The sequence below is a fragment of the Tupaia chinensis genome, unplaced genomic scaffold (genome assembly GCF_000334495.1).
Source record: "Tupaia chinensis unplaced genomic scaffold, TupChi_1.0 Scaffold000425_1, whole genome shotgun sequence".
Taxonomy (NCBI): Eukaryota; Metazoa; Chordata; class Mammalia; order Scandentia; family Tupaiidae; genus Tupaia; species Tupaia belangeri.
Window position 1 is genome coordinate 954864 of NW_006159930.1, and position 11490 is coordinate 966353.

Here is an 11490-nt window from a genome sequence, read left to right on the forward strand (position 1 = left end):
ACACACACATATATATATATATATATTTAATCACTGTACACATTTTTTTTTTCTGAAGGTTTTTAGGGCATGTGCACTTGCCAGAGAGAGTGAGTGAGAAGGAAAATGAGAAATCACTCTCCCAGGGGAATGGCCATCCCACAATCCTCTTCTCCTGGAATTCCAGGCATGCACGTACATATACACAGGATGATTTTAAAGCTGCAGGGTCCCAAACTAGAACCACAGTAGGCCATGTGGGAGTCCGGTGCCTTAACCATCACGCCACCTGCTGGAATTTCTAATAGGTTGTTTTTTTTTTTTAAAGAATTATTTAATTAATTCCATTTGTTATTATTATGAAATTTGACCAGAGAGAGAGAAAGAGAAAGGGAAAGCGAAAAAGCAAGTCACCAGGTCCAGGACTCAAACCACAGTCAGCCATGTGGGAATCTAGCACCCTTAACCACCAAGCCACCTGCTGGTCCCTAAACAGTTTTTTAAATAGCCTTCCAGATATGTTCTGCCACAAATATTCTGTGAATATGAAGGGATATGTATATGAGTGCATGATGGAATTGTGCAGACACATAAACAAGATATACATATTTAAAAAAAAAAAAAAAAAAAAAACTAGGCTGGCCCTGAAGCCTAGAGGTGAAGGGAGCTGGGCCCTACAAGGCTGATCACAGCTCAAACCCTGTCCCCAGCAACTTGAAAAACATGCTGGGTGTATGTGTATATGCCCAAGGTCCTGACAGGACAGAGAAATGGAGAAGGGGCTGTGGCATGATCATGCCCTTTGGGAGGTGCCCTCTCTTAATTTTGTCTGTCTCTGGTGAACACATGTCCCCTCTGGCAATTAAAAAGATACTAATACTTTTGTAAGATTTTTTTAAGAATGATTTAATCTATTATTATTATATTTTTTTAATTTGCTATAGGCATGTATGCTCATCAGAGAAAGAGAGAGCAAAGAAAGAAAGTAAGCCACCCGGGCCAGGACTTGAACTGTAGTTGGTCATATGGGAGTCCAGTGCCCCAACCACCATGCCACCTGCTGACCTCCTTTATAAGGTATTTTGAATCACTTAAGCACATTCTTCCCCACATACATTGAGAAAAAGTGGATAAATTGATACGCACATTAAAAATATAACTGTAGAGACCAGCAAGTGGCATGTTAAGGCCCTGGACTCCGGTTCAAGTTTAGGACCCAGCAGCTTGAAAATCACAGCAGAGGTGTGTGTGTGTGTGTGTGTGTGTGTGTGTGTGTGTGTTGTGTGTCCAGAATCCCAAGAGGAGAAAGCACTGATGTGTGGCCACCCCCTGTGTTGGGGTGATTTCTCACTTTCCTTCTCTCTGTCTCTGGTAAGCTCACGTGCCCTATGGCAAAATCCTTACAACAAAAAAATTAGCCAACACAAGTAATTCCTCAACGCCAGCACCACATTTAAAAATGTTATTTATTATGATTATTATGAAACGCGGCAACATCATCATTGGTAATGCCAGCTCTACTGTCATCATCACCATTTCCAAGGAAATTTGCCCATTTCAGTCTCGCTTCCTCAGGTTCATCATCTTGTAGTACTGTTGATCCCATCACTTATTAAAGCGTACTTTATTTGGAATCCACTTTTTCTCTAAATAACATTTTCCCAGTCAATAATTTAAAATTACTCTCTTCCAAATGAATCTGACATAGTCTCAAGATATGAGTTGCAGCTAAACCATCCTGTGCATTTGCCAATTCCTCCCACGAAGAGAGAGGGAGAGAGAAACTTGCTTTATCCAAATGCTTTATGTTCCCCGACACAAAGGAGAATAGGAAACAATATTCTGTGGTTCATTTAATTTTACTTTAAAGTTTTTTTCTCTAGTTTTTTGCATCTTTGATTACTAGCATGTCAGTTCATTAATCAATTCAATAAATCTTAAATTTTCATTTACTTTTTCCTATCTCTGGTGAGGTTTCATCATAAGACTCAACACTCAAAGTTAAAATTATAGCAACTAAAAACTAAATGAATGTACAAAATCTTGTCTCATTTCTCTGGATGTTAAAATTAGGTTCGAACAAGGTATCAGGCATAATATATACATTATGAAAGATACTTTATAACACATCTGTTGGGTCATTGTAAAAGAAATGACACATGATTGCAAATAAAAATATAGAAAAAATATTCATGACTTGATGCCAGTAAACAGCACGGTGGTTGAGGGTGCTGGACTCCCACATTGCCGACAGTGGTTTGAGTACTGGACCTGGCAGCTTACTTTCTCTCTCTCTCTCTCAGTCTGTCCCTCTCTGGTCAAATTAAAGTAAGTAAATAAATGAATACAAATAAAATAATTCTTAAAAAAAAAAGAAAAAATAATCAAACAACCCAATATTAAATGAGATGCCATTGACTTTTTTTCCCTTAACTGAATCACTAAGCAAAGAACCTAAGACAGTAACCCAAAAAGAACACAAGATAGTTCGCTATGATGAAAGGGCAGAATAATAATCTGAAAAATAAGAGCAATTTTCTACTACCTAGATATATATTAGACAAATCATCTCTTTGAATTATAGTTTTCTTATCTGTAAAAGGAGAAAGTGGATTAAATTAGCCCAAATTTATCTTTCTGCTTCAAAAGTCTATAATTCTATAATCATGTTTTACATAAAGTACAAGTTGAATCTTCTCTAATTTCCTTGATGAAAGTAGGTTTTGCTCATTACCTAATTCTCTCACTAGATGGTGCTATCATCACATTTATCTTAGGTTGCCTCGAGAAATCAGCAAGTGGGCAGTGTTTGCCAGAAGGGGGAATTGACTGGCTTTAAGGAGCAGACAATTGGTCTTTGTGAAGGCTTTGCGAGTCACTACAGGATATCTATCATCCCTGGTTCTGGCTTACTGAACACTAGCAATCCCCCCACCTCCTCAAAAATGGTTTAGTTGCTGGTGGAAAATAAAAAGTTACTTGTGTTAATGATTGTAAAGTGTCAAAATCTCTTCATAATGTCAAATGAACATATATGCCCGACAAAATTAAATACTTAACAGGACATCTTTTTGTGAGCTGAACGCTGAATAGTCAGTCTATGCTTAATGCACATCACAATCTGACCAGTTCTTCCTAACTCTATATTCATCAGTCTGATAATTTATATGATGATAAATACCTTAAAATAAAAAATTAAAACAAATCCTATTAAAAGGCAAATATATAAAGTAAGCTCACATGGCCAATGACAGAACATAAGCACAGAGAACCCTAGGGAAGGTGAGTTGCCTAGTTTGAAAGAGATCTCAAGAGTTAACTTCCTCTTAGTACCTTTTCCATATTCTGTTTTAATCCTTGACCTTGAAAGCTCATAAATTCAATGGGAACACAGCATATGACCAATAGATCCATCTCTTTGGAATAGTTCCCATTAACCAAGCTCACAAAACTAATAAAAAATGAGAATGCCAACTTATTAATTTACAAATAACTACAGCTGCCAAAACTACCAAGAATACAGGGCATTTGTGTCCTCAGGTCAGCCAGCACATTCTCTCCCTTGTAGACATGCTACAAAGGAAGTCAGGCTGAAATCAGAGCCTGATTTAGTGAGTAAAGTATCAGGATAGGAGAACTATATGGCTGAAACTTTAAAAAACAAAAACAAAAAGATTGCCAGCGAACATGCAGGCTCACCAAGAAGAGGTGAGAGACAGAGAGAGGGGAAATGAGAAAGCACTTCCCATAGGGAATGGTCATGCTGCTGCAATCCCTTCTCTTCCCTCTCTCTCACCTTTGGGGGTTTGGGCACCTGCACATGCACCTCACTTATTTTATCAAGCCACCAGATCTGGGACTTGAACCACGTGGTTGGCATGTGGGGTCCAGCTGCCCTAACCACCAAGGTACAGGTTGGCCCTATGTGAACAGTAAACAGCAAGAAGTCATGGAAATTTGGAGCATCAATGCTCAAAAGTAAGATACTAGCCAAAAATAAAAATCAAGTCCAGCAGACCAAAAGTAGCCCTGTTTGGTACTATAATTATTCCCAAAGCAGAATAGAAAACAAACTTGAGGAGGTTAAGTGGCCTGCCTACAGACATGCAGAGAAGACAAGAGTTCACACACACACACAGCTGTCTAACTATTGAGTACGAAGTCCTAACCCCATGCTAGATAAATATAAAATCCTTAAAACTGCAAGAAGGCCCTGCCCACCTCTAGCTTTAATCTCACCACTGCTGCTCTTGAGCTCTGTCTTTATTTCAGCCATACTGAATTCTCAATTCCTGGAATAGGCCATTTTTCTCTTGCCTTTGAACATGCTATTTGCCATGCTAAAAACTCCTTCCAATAACACCTTCGCCAGAATAATTACTATTTGTTTTTAAGAAACTCCACTTTGAATATTCCTTTCTGTCTAATCCTTAGTCTAAGTTTTCTTGATCCCTAGACAAAGGTATACCTCTATGTTACATTCTCCTATGGGGTGAATGTCTCCAATATGTCTCTCATACTTTAAGCTTGTTAAATTTATTGACTGAATGTTTCTATTTTTTGCATAAATTCTGACTCCATTAAGATATATAAGAGCCAGCAGGTGGTATGGTGGTTAAGGAACTGAACTCCCACAAGGTTGACCATGGTTCGAGTCCCAGACCTGGTGGCTGGCTTTCTCACTTTCTCTTGCTCTCTGTCTCTGTCTCTTACTCTTCCTCTCTCTCCAGTGAGCACAGGTACCTATAGTGAATTTTTAAAAATGAATACAATTTAAAAAAAAATTAAGAAAGATTTTTGCTATAGAGCTAAAGTTGTGCTCACCAGAGAGACAGAGAAACAGAAAGCAAGAAACCATCCCCCTAAGGGGAATGGCCACATTACAATCCCTTCTTCTCCATTCTCCTCTTGGGATTTTGGGCAGGCATGCACACATCCCAGCATGAGTTTTAAGCTGCCAGGTCCGAGACTCAAACTGCTGCGATCAACTACATGTAAGTCCAACAATGTAACCATTATGCCATCTGCTGGCCCATAAGTAATTCTTTAAAAAAGATAATATGTATGCATACAATCTAGCAAACAGTAGGCATACAGTAAATGTATGTTAATTACTAAATGAACATCAACATAATAGATCAGCAAAGAGCTAGCACTTGGTCTATAAGATCTGTCTTCTGATTGTATTAACACATATTAAAAAGAGTACATCAATTATTCAACCCAGAAACTGAGGAATCTGGGGGTAAATGCTAGCCAATGTAATCCTAAGTCTCTCTTGAGACCTGATATCTTATCTTACTGGACCTGTTTTTTATTTGAGGTATGGTGGAGAACAGAATGAAGCCCAGTGTGACGGGAGTCCATGAAAGCTAAGCAGAGACTGGAGCAGAAGTTCAGGTAAGATATGCTAGAAGTACAGATAGAAACATATTGAGATGTCTTTTATAGCTAGAACTGCCAGAATTTGTTGTAAATGATAAAGAAGAGGGAAAAACTCAGGACTCTAGGGTTTTCCAAAAGCAACTAAATATAAGGTACTATATTTATTGGGAAAAAAGAGGCAAGAAGAAAAAAAGATGTAAGGGGAAATCAAAGATATAATATTGAATATATTAGGTTTGAGATATGTATAAAAGAAAGAAAAGGAAATAACAGGCAGATATATGAAAAAGTGAAAAACTGGAGCTTGAAAGGCTTTTGTATTGCATCTTCAGCAGTTGCCTGAGACCCCCTGATACAAAGATCCCAGAAAGGTACTGTATTTAATATCCAAGAAGAAAAGGTTGAGGTATAAGGTCCATAACCATAGAATTAATAAAAGTCTCCATAATTAATGGGAAAACCCCAAATCTTTCAGACTGCCTAAGACCTAAACAATGACAACCAGTTTTACAGAATGCATCCCCCAAGACTTGATACTATTATAGTTCACCAATACATACGTCTGTTCTTAAGCTTCTCAGGGAAACAGTAAAGAAGCTAAATAAAAAGTAGCTGGAAAAACTCAGGAGACATTTCAACAGTCTCAAGTCCTATGAGAACAACAACAACAACAACAACAACAAAAATGGAAGTTTGGTACCACAAGAGAGGAGGGATTTAGTACATACACCAGGACTTCAGAAGGCTTCTCTAATGGCAACACTCTTATGAATGGGGATGTACCTTACAAAGCCTTGGCTCAGGCTCTGGCTGAAATGATCTGCCCTATCCTAGGTGTCCAACAGACTACAGTGAGAATCCCTTCTGATAAAAGAAAATACCATTCTAAGGTAACAGCACTATTGTATAAAATAAGCAAAATGTGAAGAAACAAAACCAAAGACAAGAACAGACAACAGAAACAGACCCAGAGATAATAGAGGTATTAGAGTGAACAAATACATTTTAAAAAGTAGAATTAACATATTCAAGAAAATATAAATGATGAAACAAAAAAAAAAAGGAGAAAGTCACCAGACTTCAAATATATAAAAAAACAGTATCAAATGGAAAAATCTACAATGGAAAGATAAACATTGGGTTGTCAGAAAAGTCATGATGCATTTTTGCATAGAAAAATATGTTATGACTTTTCTGAATACAAAAATAAAAAAAAATACAAGAGACATGTGAAGATCTCTGACATACATTTTTTTTCTATAATCTCATTATCATTCTGCCCTCATATTTTTCCTCTTTATGGTTAGATGCCAGTCAGAGATTTGAATAGAGTTTACACGAGTTTCTCACTCAACGTCAGAGTTTCTTCTTTTAGATTTCTCATTATTTTTCCATTCCTGAATTGTGTTCTCTGGAACTTTACTTGTGAAGTTCTAAGTGTCCACTTCCATTTTTGGCAGACCAGAAAAGCCATGAACTTTCATGTCTTATCTCTTTTATGAAAGTTTTTCAGTATTAAATTATCTTTGGCTTCTAGTTTTCTACACTTTCCATTTTCTTCAAATAGTTGTTATTATGTTGAATCAAGTTTTGTTGTTGTTTTTTTAAAGAGTGAGATTTTTGCTAGAGGGCACATGCACTTGCTGGAGAGACAAAGAAAGTGAGAAATCACCCCTCCAAGGGAGATGACCATGGCACAATTCCTTTTCATCCACTCTCCTCTTAGGATTTTGAGCATGCACACACACGTGCCTGGTGTGATATTCAAAGTTGCTGGGTCTAAGACTCAAACCGTGGTTGGCTATGTGGGAGTCCAGCGCCTTATCCACCATGCCACCTGCTGGCCCCCACTCATTTTTGAAGATGCAGTTTTACCTCTAATATTAAATCTCACAAATTATACTGTTATCATAAGTGATTAAAATTAGCAGCCAGGTGTGAAGTACCCTGTTAAATATATAGGAAAAAAGCTAACTTAAATAAATATAAAGTCCAGAGCTGCTCTCTGTGGCAAAGAAAGGAAGGAAGGAAGGCAGGCAGGCAGGCAGGCAGGCAGGCTGCAACAAAAATAGCCTCAATGCCTGTTTTTTCTATCATTTATTTAAATGGTAAAAACCCAGTTTGTTCAGTCAGGATCACAGCAGCAAGAGAATTAACCTTTCCTAAGTGGGAGAAAACAGCTACATATCATCTTATTTACTCAAAAAGCCTCTTTGGAGTAGAAAAACAAGAAAAAAGTAAAATAAAGACAGAATTAGCTTCCCATAACATACTAATTTAAAAAATTTGGGGTTGGGGGGCAAGGGGAATACATTACTTGCTTACGTTTTAAATTTTAAATTTTTATATTTTATGCATGTAATCAAAAAATTTATATACATGCAAACATTTCTTCCCAAGAGAGAATTAAGACTTTTAAAAATATAGAACCTGACAATTTCCATAATCTTATGTATTCAAAGCTTGAATATAGTCTCGTATATATGAGGGAGTTAAATTAATTTCTTTAGTTATACATTCTTTCTTGGTCCATAATCTTCAAATTTCACATAGATTGATGAAAAGTACATAAAGGGTTAATACAGTCGAGCTCTCATTCACTGTCCATGCCACGCACCATTCAGACAACACATTTATCTTTGACTATGTGAATGGACACTGTGCATTCTCAACTACTAAATATTTTACCTTTGCAGCAAGCTGTAGTCCGATTTTGTCAGCTTCGGCTTCCAATGTTCTATTGTATGGTCTATGAAACATAAACTAAGAAACAGGATAGAAAAGTGTCATTAAGGCAATTTATTTCATAACAAGTGGCATAATAAAATGATTTATTTAAGTAATTTCACAGAGTATCTAGGATAAAAATTGTATGTTCCTTATGATTAACTTTTTAAAATTAATTAACTTACTTTTTTTTTTTTTTTTTTTAGGTTTTTGTCATAGGATATGTGCATTCATCTGAGAGGGAAAGTAAGAAACCACCCCTCAGGAGGGATGGTCACGCTGCAATCCCATCTCCTCGATTCTCCTCTCAGTATATTGGGCCCGCACACACATGCAACCAGTGTGATTTTTAAGTTGCTGGTCCAGGGCTCAAACCGCAGTGGGCCATGTGGGAGTCCAGCACCTTAGCCACTATGCCACCTACTGACCCCATCCTTATAATTAACATTTATAAATCATCACAATATAAAACATAAATACAATGTTTATTTCTTCCATTACAGATTAATACCTTAAAGTATGTAAAGGATAGAAATGATTCCTACAATATCTGTAGTGTCATAAGTCGTTTACCTCTATTGTTTCAATTATAATATCCACCTACTAAGTACAAGCTTCCTTCAGAAAAGAAGGAAAGTCCCAGAACAAAAGGCAAGGTCAGTGATTGGGTATTCTCTGGGTAAGATCAGTAACTATTAAAAAAAAAAAAAAAGAACATAGTCAAAAGTAACAGCCAAGAGATATTTTAATACAGCCAAGAGATATTTTAATACAGCCAAGAGATATTTTAATCTTACAATTGTGAAAGAAAATTGAAGGAAAAAACCAGAGATTGTAATAGTGACAGTACTGCAGAATTTATTTCGGTAAGCGAATTTACCATATAGTAAAATGTCCTTTCTTTGATAAATTATCTTAATTTCCTTTGTCTTGTCTACGTATTGATTAGTTAGAAAAATGAAATTTTCTTCTGACTTCAATAAAAAAATATAAATAGATATCGTAACTATAATTTTCCTAATTACTTGTATTTATGTGAGTGCTTTCCAGTTAAATTCTAATTTTCAGTAAGTACTAAAATTTTGTAGGAGATCGATCAATAGGTGGGACTTTTGAGAAAAGAGCTATAATAATTGAGGAAGTAATCTTTCAAAGGTAGCTACGTGCCAATGAAGGCTAGAAAGAATATAATCGCTCTGAGCTACGGAATGTGCCATTAAACATGGCTTTCTTCCTCTTCACATCTGCCTCAGGTTGCTGGACTCTATCAACAGCCTCACCCTCCACAAACAGACTGCACATGCCCCACCAAGTCTACTTATACCATACACTGATTTAAAAGGAGAGAAACTTAGGTTCAAGTCCACATGCTGACCCTTAACTAACCATCAGCTCTGGGCTAACTGTTTGACTGCTCCAAGCCCAGGAACATCATATGTAATATGGATCTAATAGTGGTGCCAACCTCCCAGAGTTACAGGGAGGATTAAATGAACAAATAATCACAACACCTCATATTAACTGAGTCCTTACTTTGTGCTAGGTGCTATGCAAGGTGATTTAAATCGCCGATTCTCACCCTGGTGTGACTTTGTCCCCCTGGGACATTAAAAATGTCTGGAGATGTTTTTAATTGTCACAGCTGAGAGGAGAGTGAGCTACTGGCATCTGTGGGTAGAAACCAGATACACTACTCATCATCCTACAATAAACAGGAAAAATCCTCATGACGAAGAGCTTTCTAGTCTATAGTGCTGAAATTGAGAAATCCTTCTTTAAATCTATCACTCAATTCTTACAGCAAATGAATGAATGACAAATGAATGTCAGCAATTCTCATTCCCTAATGATTTCACTGTCTACATTTCCCTCGTCTCTCTAATCACAGACAGCAAAGGTTTCTATGCAGTAAAACATCTCCTTGTCACCAAAATACTGAAGGAACCTGATTTAGAGAAAAAGAATTCAAGCAGAAGTCATCCTAACTTTACTTTCAGATTCATTATGAAATTGAAGAATTACTGAAGTGGCAGGACTCAAGTATTTAAGTTATCTTTCTTATGACCAAATCATTTAATTCCATTAGAGAAAAAGCAATCTCCAGATAGATGGACGAAAACTATATTCTCTATCAGAATATAAATATTTGGAGGAAGGAGTAGTCACTCAGTTGGTAGACCAAAGTCCCAGAACAAAAGGCAAGGTCAGTGATTGGGTATTCTCTGGGTAAGATCAGTAACTATTAAGAAAAAAAAAAAAAAAAAAAGAACATAGTCAAAAGTAACCAAATCCATGGACCAGCTCTATGGCACAGCAGGGATGTGCTACTCAAGAGAAGCCAGATCCCACATGGTGAGGGCAGTTTGACTCCCCAGCTCATGACATCCCAGGTCAGTGACAGAAGCAAAATTCAAAATATGAGGTCCTGTAACATAACCAATAATCATTCCTTCTTTTTCTCTTGGAGAACCTTTACTTCAATATAACTAAACCGAATGATATGGCACCACTGAATAACAGACTTAGTTATCCAATCTTAAAGCAATTTGTCTCAAAGAATTTTGCACATTAGATTTAAACAGCACCCAGATGGCACTCTGATGGGTGCTCCACAAATCATTAAATAAACAAATAACAGTTTGTTCCTAAATAACCAAACTCCCAGGACAAGAGGAAGTATGTGAAGAAATATGTAAAATAAAATAATGAATCATGGTTAACAAAGCGATTATGAAGACTGCAAGTACTAGTTCCAGTAGTGCAGTATTTCAAACAAAATGAGGGATTTGATCAATTTTTCAGATGATTACCATTAGACATACATACAGACAGAAAGTCAAAGTTAAAAAATAACCTACGAAGGGTGTTCTTTCAATTTTTTTTTTTTTTTGGAGAGGTTTTTGCTATAGGGCATGTGCGCTCACCAGACAGAGAGACAGAAAGAGAGAAATCACCCCCCCAGGGGGGATGGCCATGCTGCAATCCCTTCTCCTCCGTTCTCCTCTTGTGATCTTGGGCATGCACGCACACGTGCCCAGCATGAGTTTTAAGCCATCAGGTCCGGGACACAAACTGCAGTCAGCTACATGGGAGTCCAGTGACATAGCCATTATGCTAACTGCTGGTCCCCTTTCAATATTTTTGAGGCAATGTTAGTTTAACTGCAAGTGAGAAAGAGAGGAGAGTGGTAAAAGCACCTTCCATCAACCCAGTGCCCATTAAAGTTTGGAGGTTTTAAGAGCTCTCCATCAGGGACCAGCAGGTGGCCTGGTGATTAAAGTGCTGGACTTCCATATGGATGACTGTGGTTCGAGTCCTGGCCCTGGTGGCTTGCTTTCTCAGCCCCTCTCTCTCCCCCTCTCTGTCTCTCTCTTCAAACTGAATAATAATAAATAAAAT

At 37.3% G+C, this 11490-nt stretch overlaps 1 protein-coding gene across 4 annotated transcripts in view; it reads right to left on the minus strand.

Annotated features, from left to right (window-relative positions):
• OMA1 (OMA1 zinc metallopeptidase) overlaps positions 1-11490 on the minus strand; it is a 48277-nt gene that overhangs the window by 17919 nt on the left and 18868 nt on the right. For all 4 annotated transcript variants that reach the window (XR_003550466.1, XM_014590276.2, XM_006154910.3 and 1 more), the window contains one exon: positions 8053-8127. Coding sequence is in view for 3 of the 4 variants with exons in the window: in XM_014590276.2 (XP_014445762.1) it covers positions 8053-8127 (75 nt within the window). In the remaining variant the exon portion in view is untranslated. The remainder of the gene's footprint in view (positions 1-8052; positions 8128-11490) is intronic.